At 43.2% G+C, this 17,499-nt stretch overlaps 1 protein-coding gene across 2 annotated transcripts; it reads right to left on the reverse strand.

Moving 5' to 3' along the window:
• Positions 1–19: 19 nt before the first annotated feature.
• LOC115592947 (coronin-1C-A-like) lies at positions 20–13,668 on the reverse strand. 2 transcript variants are annotated; one of them, XM_030436222.1, is made up of 11 exons: positions 12,877–13,668; positions 5,131–5,330; positions 4,219–4,341; positions 3,624–3,753; positions 3,215–3,396; positions 2,974–3,093; positions 2,445–2,549; positions 2,210–2,355; positions 1,735–1,792; positions 1,381–1,629; positions 20–1,002 (listed from the first exon to the last, which is right to left on the reverse strand). In XM_030436222.1, exons 1-11 carry the CDS (start codon positions 13,562–13,564, stop codon positions 883–885), a joined length of 2,121 nt encoding a protein of 706 aa, XP_030292082.1. In that variant the 5' UTR covers positions 13,565–13,668; the 3' UTR covers positions 20–882. The 2 variants fall into 2 exon arrangements, with proteins under 2 accessions (XP_030292082.1, XP_030292083.1); XM_030436223.1 differs by lacking the exon at positions 12,877–13,668 and adding an exon at positions 10,246–10,582 and having other exon boundaries at positions 883–1,002.
• Positions 13,669–17,499: the final 3,831 nt, after the last annotated feature.

The following is a 17,499-nucleotide window of genomic DNA, read 5'->3' on the forward strand; positions in this document are numbered from 1 at the left end:
TAAAGAAAGAAGAAAGGTGTATCATGTGTAAAATCTTTATTATGTGCACAGAACTGTTTGTCAGGGGTTCAGTGAAACACAAGCTGGGTGAGTGGTCCCTTCCCAACACCAAATACGCACTGGAGAGGGCGACTGTAGTTTGACCCTTAACAGTGACGAGAGGCACCACTACATTTGCACAACATTTACACCAGAGAGATGCAACCCCCCCATCCCCCCCTCCTCCCTCCCCAATAAAACCCAATGTCGAATTTTCAAGCCCAGAAGAAACAGGAACAAAAAAGAAGAATCCAGGAAATTCTTCCACATTCATAAATCTGATGGTTTATCAATGAGCAAACTGGTGGGAGGGAAAAACAGCTATTGTTTAAAAAAAAAAAAATTCCAGCTCGACTAAATAAATCTACCAGGTTGTGACTGGAATGTACGACAGGAGAGAAAAATAAAAATGTAAAAGCAGTGCATGAAAACCGCACACGATTCATATTTGGCAACACAAAAGAGTAACAATGGAAATACTGATGCTACATACAGTTTTTTGAGTAGTAAGTACAAACTTCACATGAGAATGTTTTACCACAAATTTGAAAACGATAAAAAAAAACAAAAGACTTAAGACTTTTTTCCTTCAACAAAAATGTCTTTTTCTTCAAATGTGTACATGAGCTGCTGCGAGAGTTTTTCCTTTTTCTCTGTGAGTCGGGGCGTAGAGTGAAACTTGATGAGGAAAAAAATAAAGTTTGTCTTGGAATGTCGGCCCGGTGTCGTCGCAGGGACGACGCCAAGCTCTATGAAGCCGAATCTAGTGAGAATTTTGGCTGACCCCCCTCCATTTTGGTTCTTTCCAAAATGATGAACGATCCTGGGAAGGAGCCGGCGTCTTCACATGGCCACCTTGGCGACCTGCTCTTCCAGTCTGGCGATTCGACGGTCTTGGAGGATGACGCGGTCCCTGAGTGACTTGAACTCTCGAAGTACCTCTTCCAGTTTGTCTTCCATTTTCTGGTCAAAGAAGGGAAAGAAGGTTAGCTCGACCTCTCATTTGACTCTTCTGGCTGATAAATACTGCATCTTATCTACTTTAAAACAACATTTTCCTGGCAAAATGAGCAGAGATTTTACAAGAACTGAAACTCTCCAGCAGTCAACATTCTCCCTGGCTGGTCCACTGAAGTGTGACCCAAATACCAAAGTATGTGCTGAACCATAACTTTAGAGGATTGTTCCAACCATAGTAATTACTGTGAATCCAAATGTCAGCAGAAAAATGCTGTGCAGCAGCAAACAGTCATACTAATCTGTGAGAAGAACCTAGTTAAAGTAAGAAAAATAGAAAATACAGTTGAAGGAAAGCATGCAAATAACATGATTGACACTCACTACAGAGGGCTGTGGAGTTGAAACATGCTTCGGGACAGTTGGGATATTTTCTGCTTTCGTGGCCGGCTTGGTCTCCAGGACGTTCTTCGTCTTGACCACTTTCAGATCGCGGTTCTTCGTGGACGCGTAGCCGTCTTTGAGCGAGATCAGGATGGGCCCGCCGTTCTTCCCGGCGAACCACTCCTCTGCCTCCAGGGCGGGATCGGGGCCGGCCGTGTCGGGATACAGGTCGTCCTGGAACAGATCCGACTGGACAGGTGGAGGGGACACAGGAAACGTCATGAAGAGAGGAAGGACGGTGCAAAATGCTGAAGGGACGAATTTACTCATTACTTGAAACAGACACAGACTTACCTTACGTGGGACTGTCATGATGATTGGCTCACATTTTCTCTCGTGCAGCTTGTAAAACCTTCAGAGAAGATTCAAATAATATGATTAATATCATACAGTGTGGCACAGTTAACTGCGATTATATCAAAAAGTTAATATAAATACAAACTTCTCAAGAAACTTTTCTTGGTATAACAATATACTATTTATCTTGTTATAATGTGAAAGTTTATTGTTATAACAAATCGATTCACATAACTTTTTCACGCTTCATGTTTTCTGATGTTTCATAAAACCAGCAATTAACTGTATCAGAAGATTCACCGATAAATAAAAACAATCATTAGATGCAGCCCTGGGATTTTGCTTACAAATTATATAATACTTTTTTTTTTTTTAAATGAGCCATTTACTAAACATTTGTTGCACAATCCACAGAAGGACATACTGAACAAAAGTCATAAACCAACAATCCAAAACAGAATTGCTGCAGTACCTTGCGATTTCACATTTGTTGACATCCAAGCCTCTTTTGGGCATGTATCCCATGCCTCTCTGGGGCTCCTTGGTGGAGAAGGTGTTGAGGTAGTGAACAAACGGCGCCTCATCGGTGATCTCAAAGTACCGAATGCTGCTGTCACCCTGAGGACACATGGTCGTGGCTCAGAGTCAGGTCGTGAATCGAAATATTAGAAGACAAAACCTTTAAAACTCTCTACGAGGCTGCTCACCTTTCCACATAGGTAAACCACGCTTGTGTCGGGGTCATAGAAGGGCAGCAGGACTCCGTTACTGGAGTCCATCTCTTGAACACATATCGGCTCATCCATGTTATCCTGGAGACACAAAATGTGGTAATTGTAGGGAAGCTAAAGTGAACAACTGCACATGATTTCAGTCCAATAATCTGCTTCTGTGCTCCTCTCCTATAGCCAATATTGAACAATAACAAATCATATTCTGCCAATACTTAGGACTGGAAAAGTGAGATCATGGTGTTACCCTTTGACTTTAACCACAAACTGCCCCCAGCTGGAGCTGAGGTGCAACAGCCTCAGTGAGCAGAGAAAGGAGGAAAATGTGTTTTTGTGGGAAAAATAGGAGGAAAAAAAAGCACATTTAGGAAGCATTTGAGAAAATGATGGAAACCAGTGACGATATCTGGACTTCAATCAAAGCAGTGTTCTACAGCTGTGTCATGGATATGGCAGTGTTTATGTGCTGTATCAGGATTAAGTGAGATCCACTCTGATGACGTACGGTTTTCCACAGGGCTAGCTGGCGCTCACTCATGCGGCTAAATCCAGTTGTGAAAATGTTTCCGTCTGCTAAAAAGATGGCTCTCATTGGTCGAGCTCCCTCGTGAGCTTTGTCCTTCTCCTGAAAACAGAAACAACACTTGTCAGACTGGGCAGCCATGTTTGTAGGCTCATTCAGGGAAAGATTACTCCACACGCGGAGCATCCAGGCTCCAAATCCCTGTGCAAGCGCTTCGACTTACCGCGACAACCTTCTTTTTACGGGGGTCGATGACGCGGACCTTCTTGTCCTTGCAGGCGGTGCAGAGCAGGCTGCCGTTGCGGCTCCAGCTGACACTAAAGATAACATCAGGGTGCATGTCCTCCAGGTTGATCATGGCCTCTCCCGTGCCCACGTTCCAAATGACAATCTGGTTGTCACACCCTAAAATGGACACATGCAGCGCAGCCTGAATACACTCACCTCTGTGTCCAAGTTTATTTTAAGCGCTTCGTGTCAGACAAAACAACGGTGCGGGAGGTGATCCCTGAGATAACTGGTCTGATTTGGAGTTCAGCTGTGCACAGTCGACTAACAGCAAAGACATTTCCCTTTACAAACTTTTCAGTTTCATTGCATGAGACGTTCCACAGGCCTCCGTTCAAGCTTACCTGCGCTGAGGAGAACGTTGCGAGCGGTGGGATGCCAGGACACGATGCCGACCCTCTTAGAGTGCCCCTCTAGCACGACCACGGGCTCTGAAAGGGGATTCTCCAGCCCGTTCTCAGGGATCTGCCAAACCTGAACCAGGGAATAAACATTTACATACCAGCCAAAGACAATCAGAGCAACAGAGAGAAAATAATTACTGAAATCCTTTTACAGATAGAGCTGCGATGAATAAGTCGACTGTAATAAGAACTATCTTTTTTCAAGCAAAGATGTCAAACATTTGCTGGTTCCAGCTTCTTTAAAGTAAGAATATGCTGCTTTTCTTTAAATATAGAGTTGATATACAAAATAGGCAATATGGTAACTAGTACAAGAGTAGTGTTATACAATCTTGCGTTGTATAACAACAATTCAATTTATCTCAATTCTTCCATCAGATTGCGCTTCAAAGATTTCTGAAATGTCTTACAAATATTCTAGATTTGATATCTTCATACAATCAAAAAACTTTTCAGCACTTAAATCACAACATATATATTGTCAAAAATAATAATAACCTCAAAGCTCTTTTTCAGAGATCAACCATGTCCTTACCATGACTGTGCAGTCCTCGGAGCCACTAGCGATGACGTGGTCATTATGAGGACACCAGTCGATGTCCAACACCGGGCCCGTGTGACCACATACTGTAGGGTAGACCTTGTCTATACGGCCAGTCTACGAGACGGGAGACAACTGCTGTTACAAAGGAGTTACAGAGTGAGAGCTGCAGAGGAGCAACGGCGCTCTGGAAGCTGATATCTGTCAGAGAGATATGAAAATGACCAGTTCGACTATCTTGTGCTCTGTAGATGTGAGTCCTTTGCATGACTACGCTTAATGACTCATCATGCTGCGACTTCCCCACATGTGTCCTCATCCTGGCCTAAGAAACAAGCAAATAAAACCCAGAGCTTGGATAATGTATGTTATGACCTTTTTTTTTTTACTGTCATGGTGGACGTCCATCTGTGATATCTACAATAATAAATCAATGAACCCGGGGGCCGATAACAGTGGCACAGCAGCACCCATCCCTTCTGTGAGTATCATGTGTTCAATGAGGCAACTGTAACAGGATACACACTGAATGCCTTTACTATCCGACCGATTTAAACATTGATTATCTCTGGTTTGTACTATAGATATGAGCCTCGGGGGACCGGCAGGACAGGGTCACAGGGTTCATCCTGAAGGTCTGCTGACAGAGAACAAGCCTATAGGATTGATTAACAGCATGTTCCCAATACTATAACATCATACGGTGTACTCTTACGGACAATCCTTGCATCTCCCTCTGTGTCAGTGCCACAGCCATCTCGTCCAAACTGATAGCTAAAGATCCTGTGTGCAGGATTTAAACATTTCTGATTTCACACCAAAACAAATAACAAACCGCTGCTTATAATCACGCTAACAGAACATAAAACATGTCTCTCTCAAAAGGCGTGCTGGCGAGCCTCTCACCTTTTGTAGGGGAAGGACGAGAAAGGCTCCTCCCCCGCTGGCGTCGATGATGATGGCAACAAATTTGGGGTTGACGGCACAGAAGGAGCTGTCCCATGTGACCCTGGACACGCGGATGTCATCGTAGCACTGGTCGTTCCTCACGGCCTGGCCAAAGACATGGCGGAACTTGCTCTGTCGCACAACTCGCCGCAGCATGTCTGCAGAGAGAAACAGTTCGGATTCAGTATGTGTTTTGTGGCCGGTGGCAGAGTGTAGCGTTAGTTTGCGTGGCAGTATTGTATGGATACACAGACGCCTAGTAGCAATCTTTTATTATATAAATTGTTATTAATATTGAAAATACACAATTAACTTATTGGTGTCAGAATTATAAATCAATTGGTTTTTCAGTCCTCTAGATGGTGCTGAGGTTTGTATTGGGTAAGGTCAGCAGAGGTCACGATCAGCAGGACTGATACGTATTTATAACACGTCTGATTTTTCTGCTTGGCAATCCCATTTAGCGACAATAAAAAAAATACGGGGGCCTCTGGTGATTCCCCATCCTAGTGTTTGGCCCAGAAATGTGCCTAATCAAAAATATTTCTAATATAAATTCAAATGTATAAACACTACACAAACTGATGTTCTACAAACTGAAAATGAGCCAACCCTCTCTGCCAAAATGTAGCATCCTGAGACACCTTGGGGGTTGGTTTGGTTTACTGCCAGTGAAGTCTGTCTGATCTGACGTTATGCTTATCAACTGTGACTGAGTATGTCTCTGGTGCACTCCTCCAGGCAGGCATTTGAGGTGAACTGTATGCGAGACACAGTCTTCATCCAGCTGTGTTTACCTCCTTATCTCAGTGCAAATTTCCAGCCTGATTAGAAGGCAGGAAAAATTAAAGCAGCTTTAAAGCGATGTCAATCTCAAATTTCACCGGATAACAAATTATATAACATTGTATATTAGCATATTATGAGAAAAATGTATAATTTGCAAGGACTAGCCCTGGTTGAACATATGATTTAAGTCAGGAAATCAAACTTGTGCCTGTCAGAAGAAGGGGCCCAGGTAGAAAAAAACGTAGATTCTCAGTTTTGAACCACAGCATCCAAAACTGGGCGATACACTATCCAGCTGATTCGTATTGTGATTAGTTTGACGGACATTGTGTTTGTGATGACACATGAGTTTAGTGGGAATGGTAATTTTGGCATTTCATTTTCATTTTCACTTGAAAAATGAAAATGATGTGATTTGCTGGGGTCTATGCTAAACTAGTATGTTCCCTTATGTCTGGAGAATATGATTTGTATGCATCTCTGTAGCCCCACAAACCTTCACTTATAACGCTAATGATGGGACACATTTGACCTTTATCAAAAAGAATTCTGCTCTAGTGATTTGATTAGATTTAGCTCAGCTGTGTGGTAGATTTCTTAATGCCATCCGACAAGCTGTATGACTAGAATTACAATACTTCACCTCTTGAAGTGTATTTAAAGAAACCATTTAAATCCATGTAATGTTTATTCTATTTTACAGTGTATGGATGTCATTCAACCTGGGCAGCTCATATGTTCCATTTACTGTAACAAGATGACGGCACACATTTAAAGTTTTAGCAATCATTAATATTTTATGCTACCTCATGAAGCTGAATGAGGTCCACTTCCACAGCTTGCTGCAAAACACAAATCTGCAACAAGCAGTTTCTATTATAGAGCGTAATCACAGTCAGGCAACTTTTCTTGGTATTCTTATCCTTCTACAGGACATTTATTAATTAAGAATAATTTGTTATGTAACTAACAGAAAAAAGAAAAGTTTAACAGGTAAGAAGACAGAATTGGCATTTAACTACATTTTTCTTGAAAAGTACAGGAGAGATTTATTGAGATGGAAGCATCATTTATGAAGAATGGCGGCGGTGCTTTTTATGTTTTACCACATCATCTCCTGTGAGTGCACCTCAGAGCTGCTGCTCCACGATTCCGAAAATGATCTCAATTGCTGATCCACATTTAATGATCACGTTTTGGCTCAGTGCACCCCCGAGCATGTTCACCTCTTCCCGTTTATTCCGACTCTCATTTCTGCTTCCAGCCTCAATTGTGTTGCTGTTGGCTTTTTGACAACTTTGGAAACGGTCAGACCTGATCTGCAGCCAAAATAAGAAAACCAAATACAATGGGAATTCTCCTACACCTTGACATGTCTTTGCCTTGCCAATTGTAGTAACAAAAAACTGTTATTGATACCTGAGGGAGATTTTCCGTTGTTTTAGTGACAGGCTTTCCTGTGTAATTACGTGGATATATAGAGTCTGAGCACAGTAATTAAGCTGCCAGTCTGAAGCGGCATACTGAGCAGTCAGGCAGGCTGCAGGATTTTTCTATAGTTACCCACAGGTCTGTCACCACCTGCCTCTTCACATTCAGTCATGGATTTATTTTAAAATGGAAAAATATGAATCACAGCCTTTTGGATCTAATAAAGACACATGGATTTTCCCAAAATCATCCAGAGTTTTTAAAAGGACTGAACATAACTTAAACGTGCCTTAAGATTTTATCGCCGATTTAATGCTCTGTTCTTAAAATAGCTTAGATGATCAGGCATTAAACGTTTATATTGAGGGGACTGTATTTTTAGATTTGAATGTTTTTCTTATTTTTTGTGTAAATCCAAATTTTTGGAGGTGTTTTCAATTCTTTTGCTTTAATTCAATGTTGTTACATTTTTATGGTTCATACATGCAGTTGATTTATGATTCTGATGTGGTTAATACAGTATGTAAACGATGGCGTCAAATACGTATTTAGACGTATTTGTTCTTAAGTACAACTTTCAGGTACCTTTTTTTCTTCCTGCTCCTTTATTTTTCTTTCCACTACAACTATTTGAACAATTTAGTCACTAGTTACTTTGCAAATTCATTTTATCAAGTGTTTATATGCTATTAATTGTGATGTGTTAACAATCAGATGTTGCTGAACATTGTGTGAGAGGATTTGCATCAGAGCCAAAGTAAGACATTTTTAAAAAACACAGATACTGATAATCGGAAAATGCTGAATATCGGCCCTGATACCCCTACCCCTAATGAAAATGGGCACTTATCATATAACTTAAAGGACGTAACTTCAAAATCTGAACTGTCCACACAGTCCAATGCAAGGGCATCGTTTTGCATTAACAGAAAGACACTTTTTAAAAGCTTAGTTTTTTTTTTTTTTTTTTGATGTACTGCAGTGTAGAGGAGATGAGCGAAGGGGCAGCCACACATGCTACGGCGCCCGATGAGCAGTGTTAGGGGCCGGTGCCTTGCTCAGGGGCACCTCGGCAATGCCCAGGATGTGAACCAGCACTCTCCAACTGCCGGTCCACATCATTCTTTTTTGGTCCGGGTGGACTTGAACCGGCGACCTTCAAGTCCCCAAGCCAAGTCCCTACGGACTGAGCTATTGCCGCCCCCAAGTTTGTTCCTCATCCAAAGACAAAATGCATACCTGTACTGTACCTCGCCTTAAAATAGAACTTCCATCTCTACTATTATCATCTCAGTGAAAGAAACAATCAGCCTCTAGGTGGATTACGAGAGCCTGACCCTCTTTATGAATCAAATCCTCGCTCTGGATATAGTTCATTCACAGCACACTGAGACATAAAACAGTGATCGTGTGGCTGCAGGGCTGAACGATGCCCGGGCAGCACAGGGTTACACTTCTCGGCTGACCAGAACAACGCGTTCCCTCAGCCAATATTAGCTCTCCATTCAAGAAGCAGCTCTCCTCATTGCAAATATGCATCTGAGAAAATGAGCTGCTTCAGCCTCCCTGCAGGCTTCAGTTGATGCCATACATTACAACATGCTCTGTGCCCACATCACACACATTGTTGAGCTCCATGGTGGCGGCCAGGGCCTTGTTTCAGCAGTCACAGGCTAATGCTATGATATAATTGACCAGGAGTGCAGGCTGAAGGAGAATTTCATGGCTCCTCTGGTATTTAATGATAATACAGTCTGGCCTCCCTTTCTGTTATTCCTGTGGATCTCTGGACAATGCATCTAAATGGGTGCAACCAAGTATGCAATCACTCGCACTTCAACTTCAATCTTCACTTTGTATAACACCAGCGTGATTGATAGTTGAAGCTTTGTGCCATTTCTCAGGCATGTAGTGTGATGGAGGGTGCAAACAGCTGCACCATGCTAACGTTAAACAATGGTAGCTGGCTAGCGTTAGCCGATGTTATCACAAAGCTCGGTGTGGTCCCCTCCTCCCAATTAAAATGAGTAGCTGCTAACTGAAATGTCAAACCGATAATGAGTGCACATATGTGATTTTAAACTACACTCTCAGACTCATTTTGAACAAAAATGTTATAATATAGCTGTTGGGGAAAAAGGTTTAACGCTAGCTAGAAACAAGTTAGCAGCGTTCGCTAACGTGGAACAAGGGGGTGAGGAGCGTATGCAGATTTGTATTTTGGTGAGCACGCCCCAGATGTGAGCGGCGCTCGAAAACGCCCCAAAACATGTGCTTTGGTATGATGTTTAGAGCCATGGTAAAACGAGGTATGTTAAGTAAAATTAGGTTTAACGTTAAAGGTGGCGACGATGATGGCTGATCGTGTTACGCCGCACTGCTTCGGCGGCAGCTCGGCAGCTGTGCCGGGGCTGGTCCCGTCTCAACAGCCGCTCACGCGGCGAAACGTTACACCGCTAGCAAGGAGGAGGCAGCCCGAGGGGAGTGTTTTTTCACATTTTCCTTTAAAATAAAACACAAGTAGACGTGCGCTTTGTGTGTTCTCTCCATAAAAAGCAGTAAAGTCTTAGTGTAATGTGTCATTTTTCCATAACTGCTCCACTAGCCCTCCTCTGTGTTTTGTACCCCAACTGTTCATCAGTTAAGCTAGCGACCTAGCCTAGCTGTTAGCTGCGGTGGACCGCCGCCAGCTGACGCAAGTGCAGATATTTCCACCCAAGCTTTTAGGCTGCTCCCATTCTCAAACCCATCCAGCGAGCTACATGGATGCTGCACAGCCCCGAGCGACAGATCACATGCATAATGCAAAATGCACAACAGAAAAGAAGAAGAAGACTTTTCAAGCTTTCTTACCTCCTAAATCTATGCAAGATTTTCGTAAGCACGGGGGTAATCAATCACAACACATGAATCTGGTAGTTTAGGCGCGCCCTTATCCTGCAGGACGTTGCTCTAGTATCCCTTGTCTCCACAAAAAAGAAGCTCAGCCGCTACGCTCTTATTCCCCCTCCCGATTGCAAAATATGTGGCCGGCGGGCAGTGTTTTAAATCTGGTGGTATTTCAGGATACCAGATGACAAACAGAGCATCTCCTGTCCGCTTCTCACCTGCGGAAGACTAGCAATCGTCTACTCTCATCGTTATTAAATTCAATAGGGTACGTTTGACGACCGGCTACTGCACATGCGCAGACGAGAAGTCAGATTTCATTTGGGCTGTGAATGGGGATGGGGGGGCTGCAGGAGAACTGGGTGTCTCGCTGCATCCTCTCCGTGCCTTTTGAAGTAGACCTACTGTATCAGTTGTTTTTTGTTCAGCTGTGCAAAAATGTGGATTTTCATCGCTCGCAGCATCTTTTGTGCCACAGGCCCTCCTCCCCTCCCCCCACTGTCCCAGCCCACCCGGGCCTGGGCAGCCCAAACAGAATAAAGAACACCCCCCCTCCTCATAGTCTGTGATTCAGCCACACATCACACGTGTTCAGGGGAATCAGCTATTAACCATTCTGTCAGAACACACATGGGCTCCTAAATCTACAATTTCCCTCATTGTAAGTCGATGCCTAAGATGCATCTGTGGATATTAAAGGTCACATTTTTAATGCTGTCTAATGCCATTTGATTATCTAGTACCCATTCACAAACTGCAAAAAAAAATTGTTAGTATAATATAATAATATAATTCTGATAACTTTATTTGTATAGCCTTTTTTTGTAAAACAGTTACAAAGTTCTTCACATAAACAATAAAGTGCACAGGTCAAACCACCTTACATACATACATACATACATACATACACACATACATTCAACACACGATACAAACTCAGATCCGACCCACGATGGGGAGGATCTGATGGACTGGGCTGTCCAAGGCTGTTCCAAACTTTTGATGCTACCACTGCAAAAGCACTGACACCACTAGATTTTGTAAAAAAAAATGAACAGGGAACAGATAAAAGGCCCTGGGAAATATCTGTGAAAGTTCACTTTATCTTGACCTTGGAAGAATCCCGAACTGAGATCCACTTACTGAAATAACTCTTCCTCTGGGCTTTCAACCGTATCACCTGGTCCTCATTAAGATCAGCTTTCATAAATAGTTAATAAGCTGAGAAGTCCGAAAATCACTATGGGTGAAATCAACAGCGTCGGTGGAATCGATTTCCGTGACATCTGAGGACCTTGAATTGACATTATTTTTTTTGTCAACCTACAGTTTAGCCACATTATGGGGACAGTTCATTGGTGACAGTGTGAGTTGGTCTGCATTGAGATTATATCAGGTTAAACAGTTTGGAGTTACTAGGTAGTTACTGAGTAATACAAACTAATCTCAAATGTATTTGCTTCTTCTTTCGAAGGGGTTTGATCTTGAATCCCAATAAGCATCAGCAGAGGGTGAGGAAACACCGTGGACAGCTTCCAAAACTGCCATGAAGGATTAGTAAGGCAGACAGACACATTAATACTCTCATTTACACCTAGGAGTAAATGTGTGTGTGGGAGGAGGTTAACACTGGGACAGCATTCAAACTGCACACACACACACACGCAGCCGGACACAGATTCAAAACCCAGCGCCCTCACTGGTGAGAGTATTAACATGGTCTTCAAATTTAATAAATGACAGGAAGACGTTCTTTGTCCTCAGTCATGTCAGTCATACTGAATCACAGTTCAGCCCTGTTAGGGAAACCTTGCTTTGCTTTATATTGAATTAGCCTCTCAATCATTCAGGGAAAACAAGACTCTTGATTGAATTCAGCTTAAATGTTGTATATTGCATCACAAGACTGCTGTTGTTACCTTACTGGAAGAGCATGAATGCGTCAGCTGCTTTCAATAAAACACAGGTTTTAAGACTAATATCTACACCAGTGGTTTTTTACACATCTATCCCTAACTGATATGAGAAACATTAGCGGTCATGCAGAGGTGTGTCTCTGGCCACCTGGTGAACATTCACATTTCTTTTTACTTCACTGTGTTCAGAAGCTTGTTGCTGACTGTTGGTGTTGTTCGGCTCTGGTCAGTTTATTACAGCTTTTTATTTTTTTCCTGTGACCTGAGAGCTGAACCAAAATGCTATCCTTGCTAGCTGTAAAACCAAAACAATGAGCTGAAAGAGGCTTATAGCTACATAGAGAGGAGGGGAACTGCAATGTTGGCTGAGATTTCTCTATGGATTTGTCAAACGTGAGTAACCTTCATATTACATATTGTCAATTGATCCAGTGTTAACATAAAATATTGAACATTTTAATTATAGGAGCTTTAAATCAGATTTTTGTACTTTTTTTTATTGCAATTAGATTCCAGTCAAACCTGAAGCAAACCCCAAATCATTCAAGTTCTGTCATGACATTTTTTTAATTGAAGAGTTTTAATGTGATATTATAACACACGTTCTTTGTTGTGTATGAATGCTTTTGGTCATTAAAACAGATTGAACTGATGTCTCAGACATGAACAAAGTCCTTACCTTTCTTCGGAGGTGTTTGAGGTTGTGGTGGTCTCTCTTTAGATTTCTTTGGGACGTCAAAGGCAGTCTTCATTTGGGATACCTTCACACTCGGACTCTGCTCCGCCACCCGAACTTGAGCTTTGGCCCCTTCAGGTTTGACCCGGCCTTGATGTCTCTGCATTTGATTTGTTTCTCTGATAATTTCCGCCACAGGCTTGTACGAATCCACCTCACCGCCACTTCCTGTGTCCCTGTCGCCACTGTAGTCAGTCGTGTCTTTACGCTCTTCATAGACACCGTGGTTGTTGTCGCTGACTCTTTCAGATACAGCAGGGTAGATTTCTCTGTTCCTTGAACAAGCAGGTGTTGGTCTTTGGATTACAGTGTCTGGTGGGACTTCAGGTATGTCTAGCGTCTCCGTGGATGCAAATTTATTTTGGGGCTTTTTGGGCACACGTGTGGGTGAGCTTTTAAATCTGTTCCGTCTCTCCAGGAATACCCTTCTCTCCAACATGTCAATGTTTTGCAGCTCTTCCTCTGGGGACAGATTTGCCATACGAATGCAGTAGTCAAAGTCAATCATATCTCCATACCGATCATCCATGTGTCCGAGTGAAAGGTGTTCCCAAGGGCTGAGGTCTACTGACAGCGGCCGTCTGTTGGTGGGCACTGAGTAGGTGCCCCTCTCGTCCCACAGCACGCACATGTCCTGATTAACTGGAATGTGGCACGGAGGGTCTTTGTTAAAATGAAAGGTGTGTCTTCTCTTGACCCTCTCCTCAGAACGCAGATGGTCTTTTCCTCGTCTTTGCACATCAGTAGACATTAACTGCGCAGTTTTGAGCTTTATAAATGGGTTTTTAGGTTTTTTGGCGACAGGTGGAGGTGGACCTTTAGCTTTGGGTTTTTCTTTTGGCATGGTCTCGCCATCTTTCACATCACTTGAGGCGCGGGTGGTGTCTGGCGCCGGCTCAGAATTTACCACACTTGAACCCATTTCTGTTTCTGTTGATGTGTTCCTCTTGGGCAACCGATGAGTTACAGGTGGAGGGGTGATGACAGCAGAGAAACACACAATCTCGCTCTCCCTCTTTAAGCTCGCAATCTGTATCTTTTCATCAATGCTTTCATTCCCTCGCAGAGTAGGACAAGGGATCAAATCACATTGCTCCAATGAAATTGAGGGGTCTTCTTGCAGAGGTTGTGTTTCAGAGCTAGGAGGCTTGGGGGGTTGAGAGCTGGTGGCTTTGCAGAATACTTGGCTGTCCTCTTTCTTGATATACGAACGAGGAGTACCTGCTTTAGCCCTCTTAGATACAGCACCAGCAAACCTGCTCAGATGGGACTGATCGGCTCCCACTTGTGTTTTCTCTGCAATAGATCCCGAACTGTGGCTTTCCTTACCTTGTTTTTCTGTATCTTTTAAGGAAGGATCTACCTCTTCCCAACCCCTATTATGAATGTTAGCTGAAACTTGCCTCTTGCTCTGTTCATTCATGTTTAGCTCCCTCTCAGCTTCTCCCCTGCCAGTTGTCTCAGTGTGGGCAGCTCTAACATGACTGACTCCTTTTAGCCGACACCTGCTGCCTGTCACTTCTGGCAAATGTTGACCCATCTCCCTCTCAAAACAGGCGTTGGTTGAACTCTTTGCATGTGCTTCCACACAGTCAGTCGCGCCTGAAAGTGTGTCCGAATTTCTTCTGCTCGTCTTGTCAGTCCCCTTTTCTTGAGGGGAATACCGAGAAGTTTGCGGACGGTTATCGCCCCTGTAGCTACCAGAGGCGTCGACCTCAACTCTTCTTTTAATAGATGATTGAAGATTCTCTCTTTTTATCCTGTCGTCAAAAGCGATGTGGTTTTCCCCATCAGATGGCATCCAAGTCTCATCCCCTTCAAGTAACACAAAGTCTTCCTCATTAGTAGGATCACATGAGACGGTCTCAGACTCGAGATCAAACTGTCTTCGACCAATTTCTGGTTTCTTCCCATTTCCCTGCTCCTCCATAGCTGCAGTCCCAGTACAGACCACAGCCTTACTCTCAGAGCCTCGCTTTCTGTGTGAAGTTTGTCTTACCTCCTTAGGTCTCAGGACAGTTTTTGCCTCCTCTACAGTTGGAGCCACACTCTGGTTCTCCTTGTCTCCACCCACCCGCTCTCCCTTGCTGTTCGGAGAGTGCTCCTGCTGACCTAGAGGTCTGATTGGCTGCCTACTTTGGGGGTCTGTACGTGCAGGATTGACTGTGAACTCCCCTGCTAGCCCAGTGGCCTGTCCGTTGACACTGATCCCACTAATCCGACCAGTATCCTGAGGGGTCGCAAAACGGCCATCGTCCTGATCTCTGCTCTCATCTTGTTCTTCTGTCTCTGCTGTTTGCCCAGACAAATCTGAATTATCAAGTGACTCCTCGTCCTTTTCCGACACCTTTTCCAGCTTCTGGCCCATGGCTGCAGTTCTGTCTTAGCATTAGGAAGAGAAAGAGATAAATGTCAAGACCAGCAGCAGATTTATAAGAAAGTCACGATGGCGTAACGATGATGGCCTGCCTCCCCATTGCAATGATATGAAATCACACAACAGGCATTGATGTCTATTTTTAACAATCTTGAATCTTTCTCTATTTTTGTATATTCTTCTATACTTACTGCTCTCACTTGCCCCCCCCAAGGTCTCTCTATCTATCTTTCCCTATTCTGTCGGAAAGGAATGCAGTGGTGGCTATAATTAAAGTTGGTCTGACTGCTGCCAGTGAGTCAGGAGGCCAAAAAGGAAACAAGACAAGTGAGATAAGAGGTCAGACGTCAGGTGCCAAGGTCAAATAATACCCTCAGAGGAAATGTGATCTCATAAATGCGAGCAAATAATCATTTGAAATCATATTTAATACTCCCTGAAACCACTTTAATACGCCTTGAATGACATCAAAGCCTTGTTTTTGTGTTATTGGCGAATCAAACTAATTTTGTAAAAATGTCCCTTCAGAGCCAGTACAGTGTGAGACATCATGCACTGTCAATTACTGGTTTGGAGACAAGGCGTGTTTGTGCCATGTGTGCCTCCCTTCTAACAATCTGAGTGTTTATGGTTGTTTTGGTAACGAGGTCTATAGAAAGGTCGCCCGGAGTACGTGATTCAAGTCACAAGTGCTTTGACTTCTGATCTGAATTGTTTGTCTGGGGCCTGATGAGAGAGTTAACGACCGACTTGATGGATGGTCGAAGAGAGATTATTGCAAAGGGAAAACAGCTCAGCAGACTTTAAACTGGCATGTGGAGTATTTTTAGCTGACAAACAAAATAGCTATAAGTGTAAGAGTATTGTTACACCTGGTAGGTGCAGGGGGGGGATTCACTTCATTAAACTTTGATGAATCGGTCATAATGCTAACGTTCTTTGATTTTGTCGGCTGAAAGGTGAGTGAGGAAAGAGAGGTGCCTGAACCTCTCCACCCCGCATCTCCAATCATGCGCTCCGCTGGTTAAGCTATTTCAAGCCTGAGAGGCGGTGAGTGACACTTCATTTCTTTCAAGCCCGTCTATTTAACCAACATGCTTGTCCACATAATGTAAATTAAACTATTCCCCTTGAAGCTTGAAGTTCTCTGCACCAGTGTTTTCCCAACACAGGGTACTTAATATCCATTACAATTTGAACATAAAGATATATCCACATATTGAGCTAGCTGCAACATCAACTACAACACAGCTGAAATAGCTAAAAGTAGCCTAACGGACAAACAGTTTAGATAGTTAGCTAATGGATACACAGCTGAAATAGTTAAAAGTGATTTATAAACAGTTGAAAATGGCTTGCTTAAAGTAATGGATGAAATAATTAACTGAAAGTGAAGGATGGAATAATTAGCTAATAGTTATGGTTGAAATAGTTAGCTAATGTAATGGATGATCTTTTGAGTAGAATCTGTAGAAGTTGTAAGTCCTGAGAGGAGATTCAATGAGCTGAAAACCCTTTAAAATCTCTTACATTGACCTCATTCGACCAGCGCCTCACTGAATTATGCCGATGTGCAGCTGCCTTCTGCTTTTCACATGTTTGGTGTGTCGCAGCACATGCTCTGTCTAGTTGTATGAGAGCTTTCGTCTTTAATCAGCTGACATTGTTCAACTGTAGCTCTAGTTCTCTGGTATGATGGGGCTCCGTCACAACCATCCAACGACTCGACAGATGCATGTGCTTGCAGCTTTAGAGTATCGGAGGTGTTATTTTGGGATGGATGTGTTATGATGGCAACAGTGGGAGGCATCTGTGACATTGGCTTGTGAAACTCCCTCGCTCATATCTCTCTGTCTCTTTCCATTTCCCATTCCTGTGTGTCTCATACTTCCAATACTAACCACACAGTTATCAGAGACTTGTGACTTTGAGTGCCCAAACTATTAGCCCATGCAGTCTCATCAGTATACTGTGCTTATTCATTTGGAGCACGGCGTGCATGGCATGTAATAAGCTCAAATTTAAATAGTCTGCATGACAGGATGATATTCAGACACATAATCTAGTTTGACAGTAAAATTTTCACAGCATTCCACAAGGCAGGACTTCGGGTCATAAAGAGATAAACATGCTGCCACTTTAAGGTGGCACGATGGATTCATGCAGCTCATAATAAGCTATTTCCATGG

Source organism: Sparus aurata, chromosome 12 (assembly GCF_900880675.1).
Source record: "Sparus aurata chromosome 12, fSpaAur1.1, whole genome shotgun sequence".
NCBI classification, from domain to species: domain Eukaryota; kingdom Metazoa; phylum Chordata; class Actinopteri; order Spariformes; family Sparidae; genus Sparus; species Sparus aurata.

Excerpts from the sequence above, each read along its gene's own strand:
- LOC115592947 (XM_030436222.1), bottom strand. The coding sequence starts at position 13,564 with ATGTGCGTGCTGTGGGACGAGAGGGGCACCTACTCAGTGCCCACCAAC. Across the intron at positions 5,331-12,876 it reads TCAAACACCTCCGAAGAAAG|ACATGCTGCGGCGAGTTGTG; the intron begins GTAAGGACTTTG and ends TTCTCTCTGCAG. Across the intron at positions 1,793-2,209 it reads AACAAATGTGAAATCGCAAG|GTTTTACAAGCTGCACGAGA; the intron begins GTACTGCAGCAA and ends TCTTCTCTGAAG.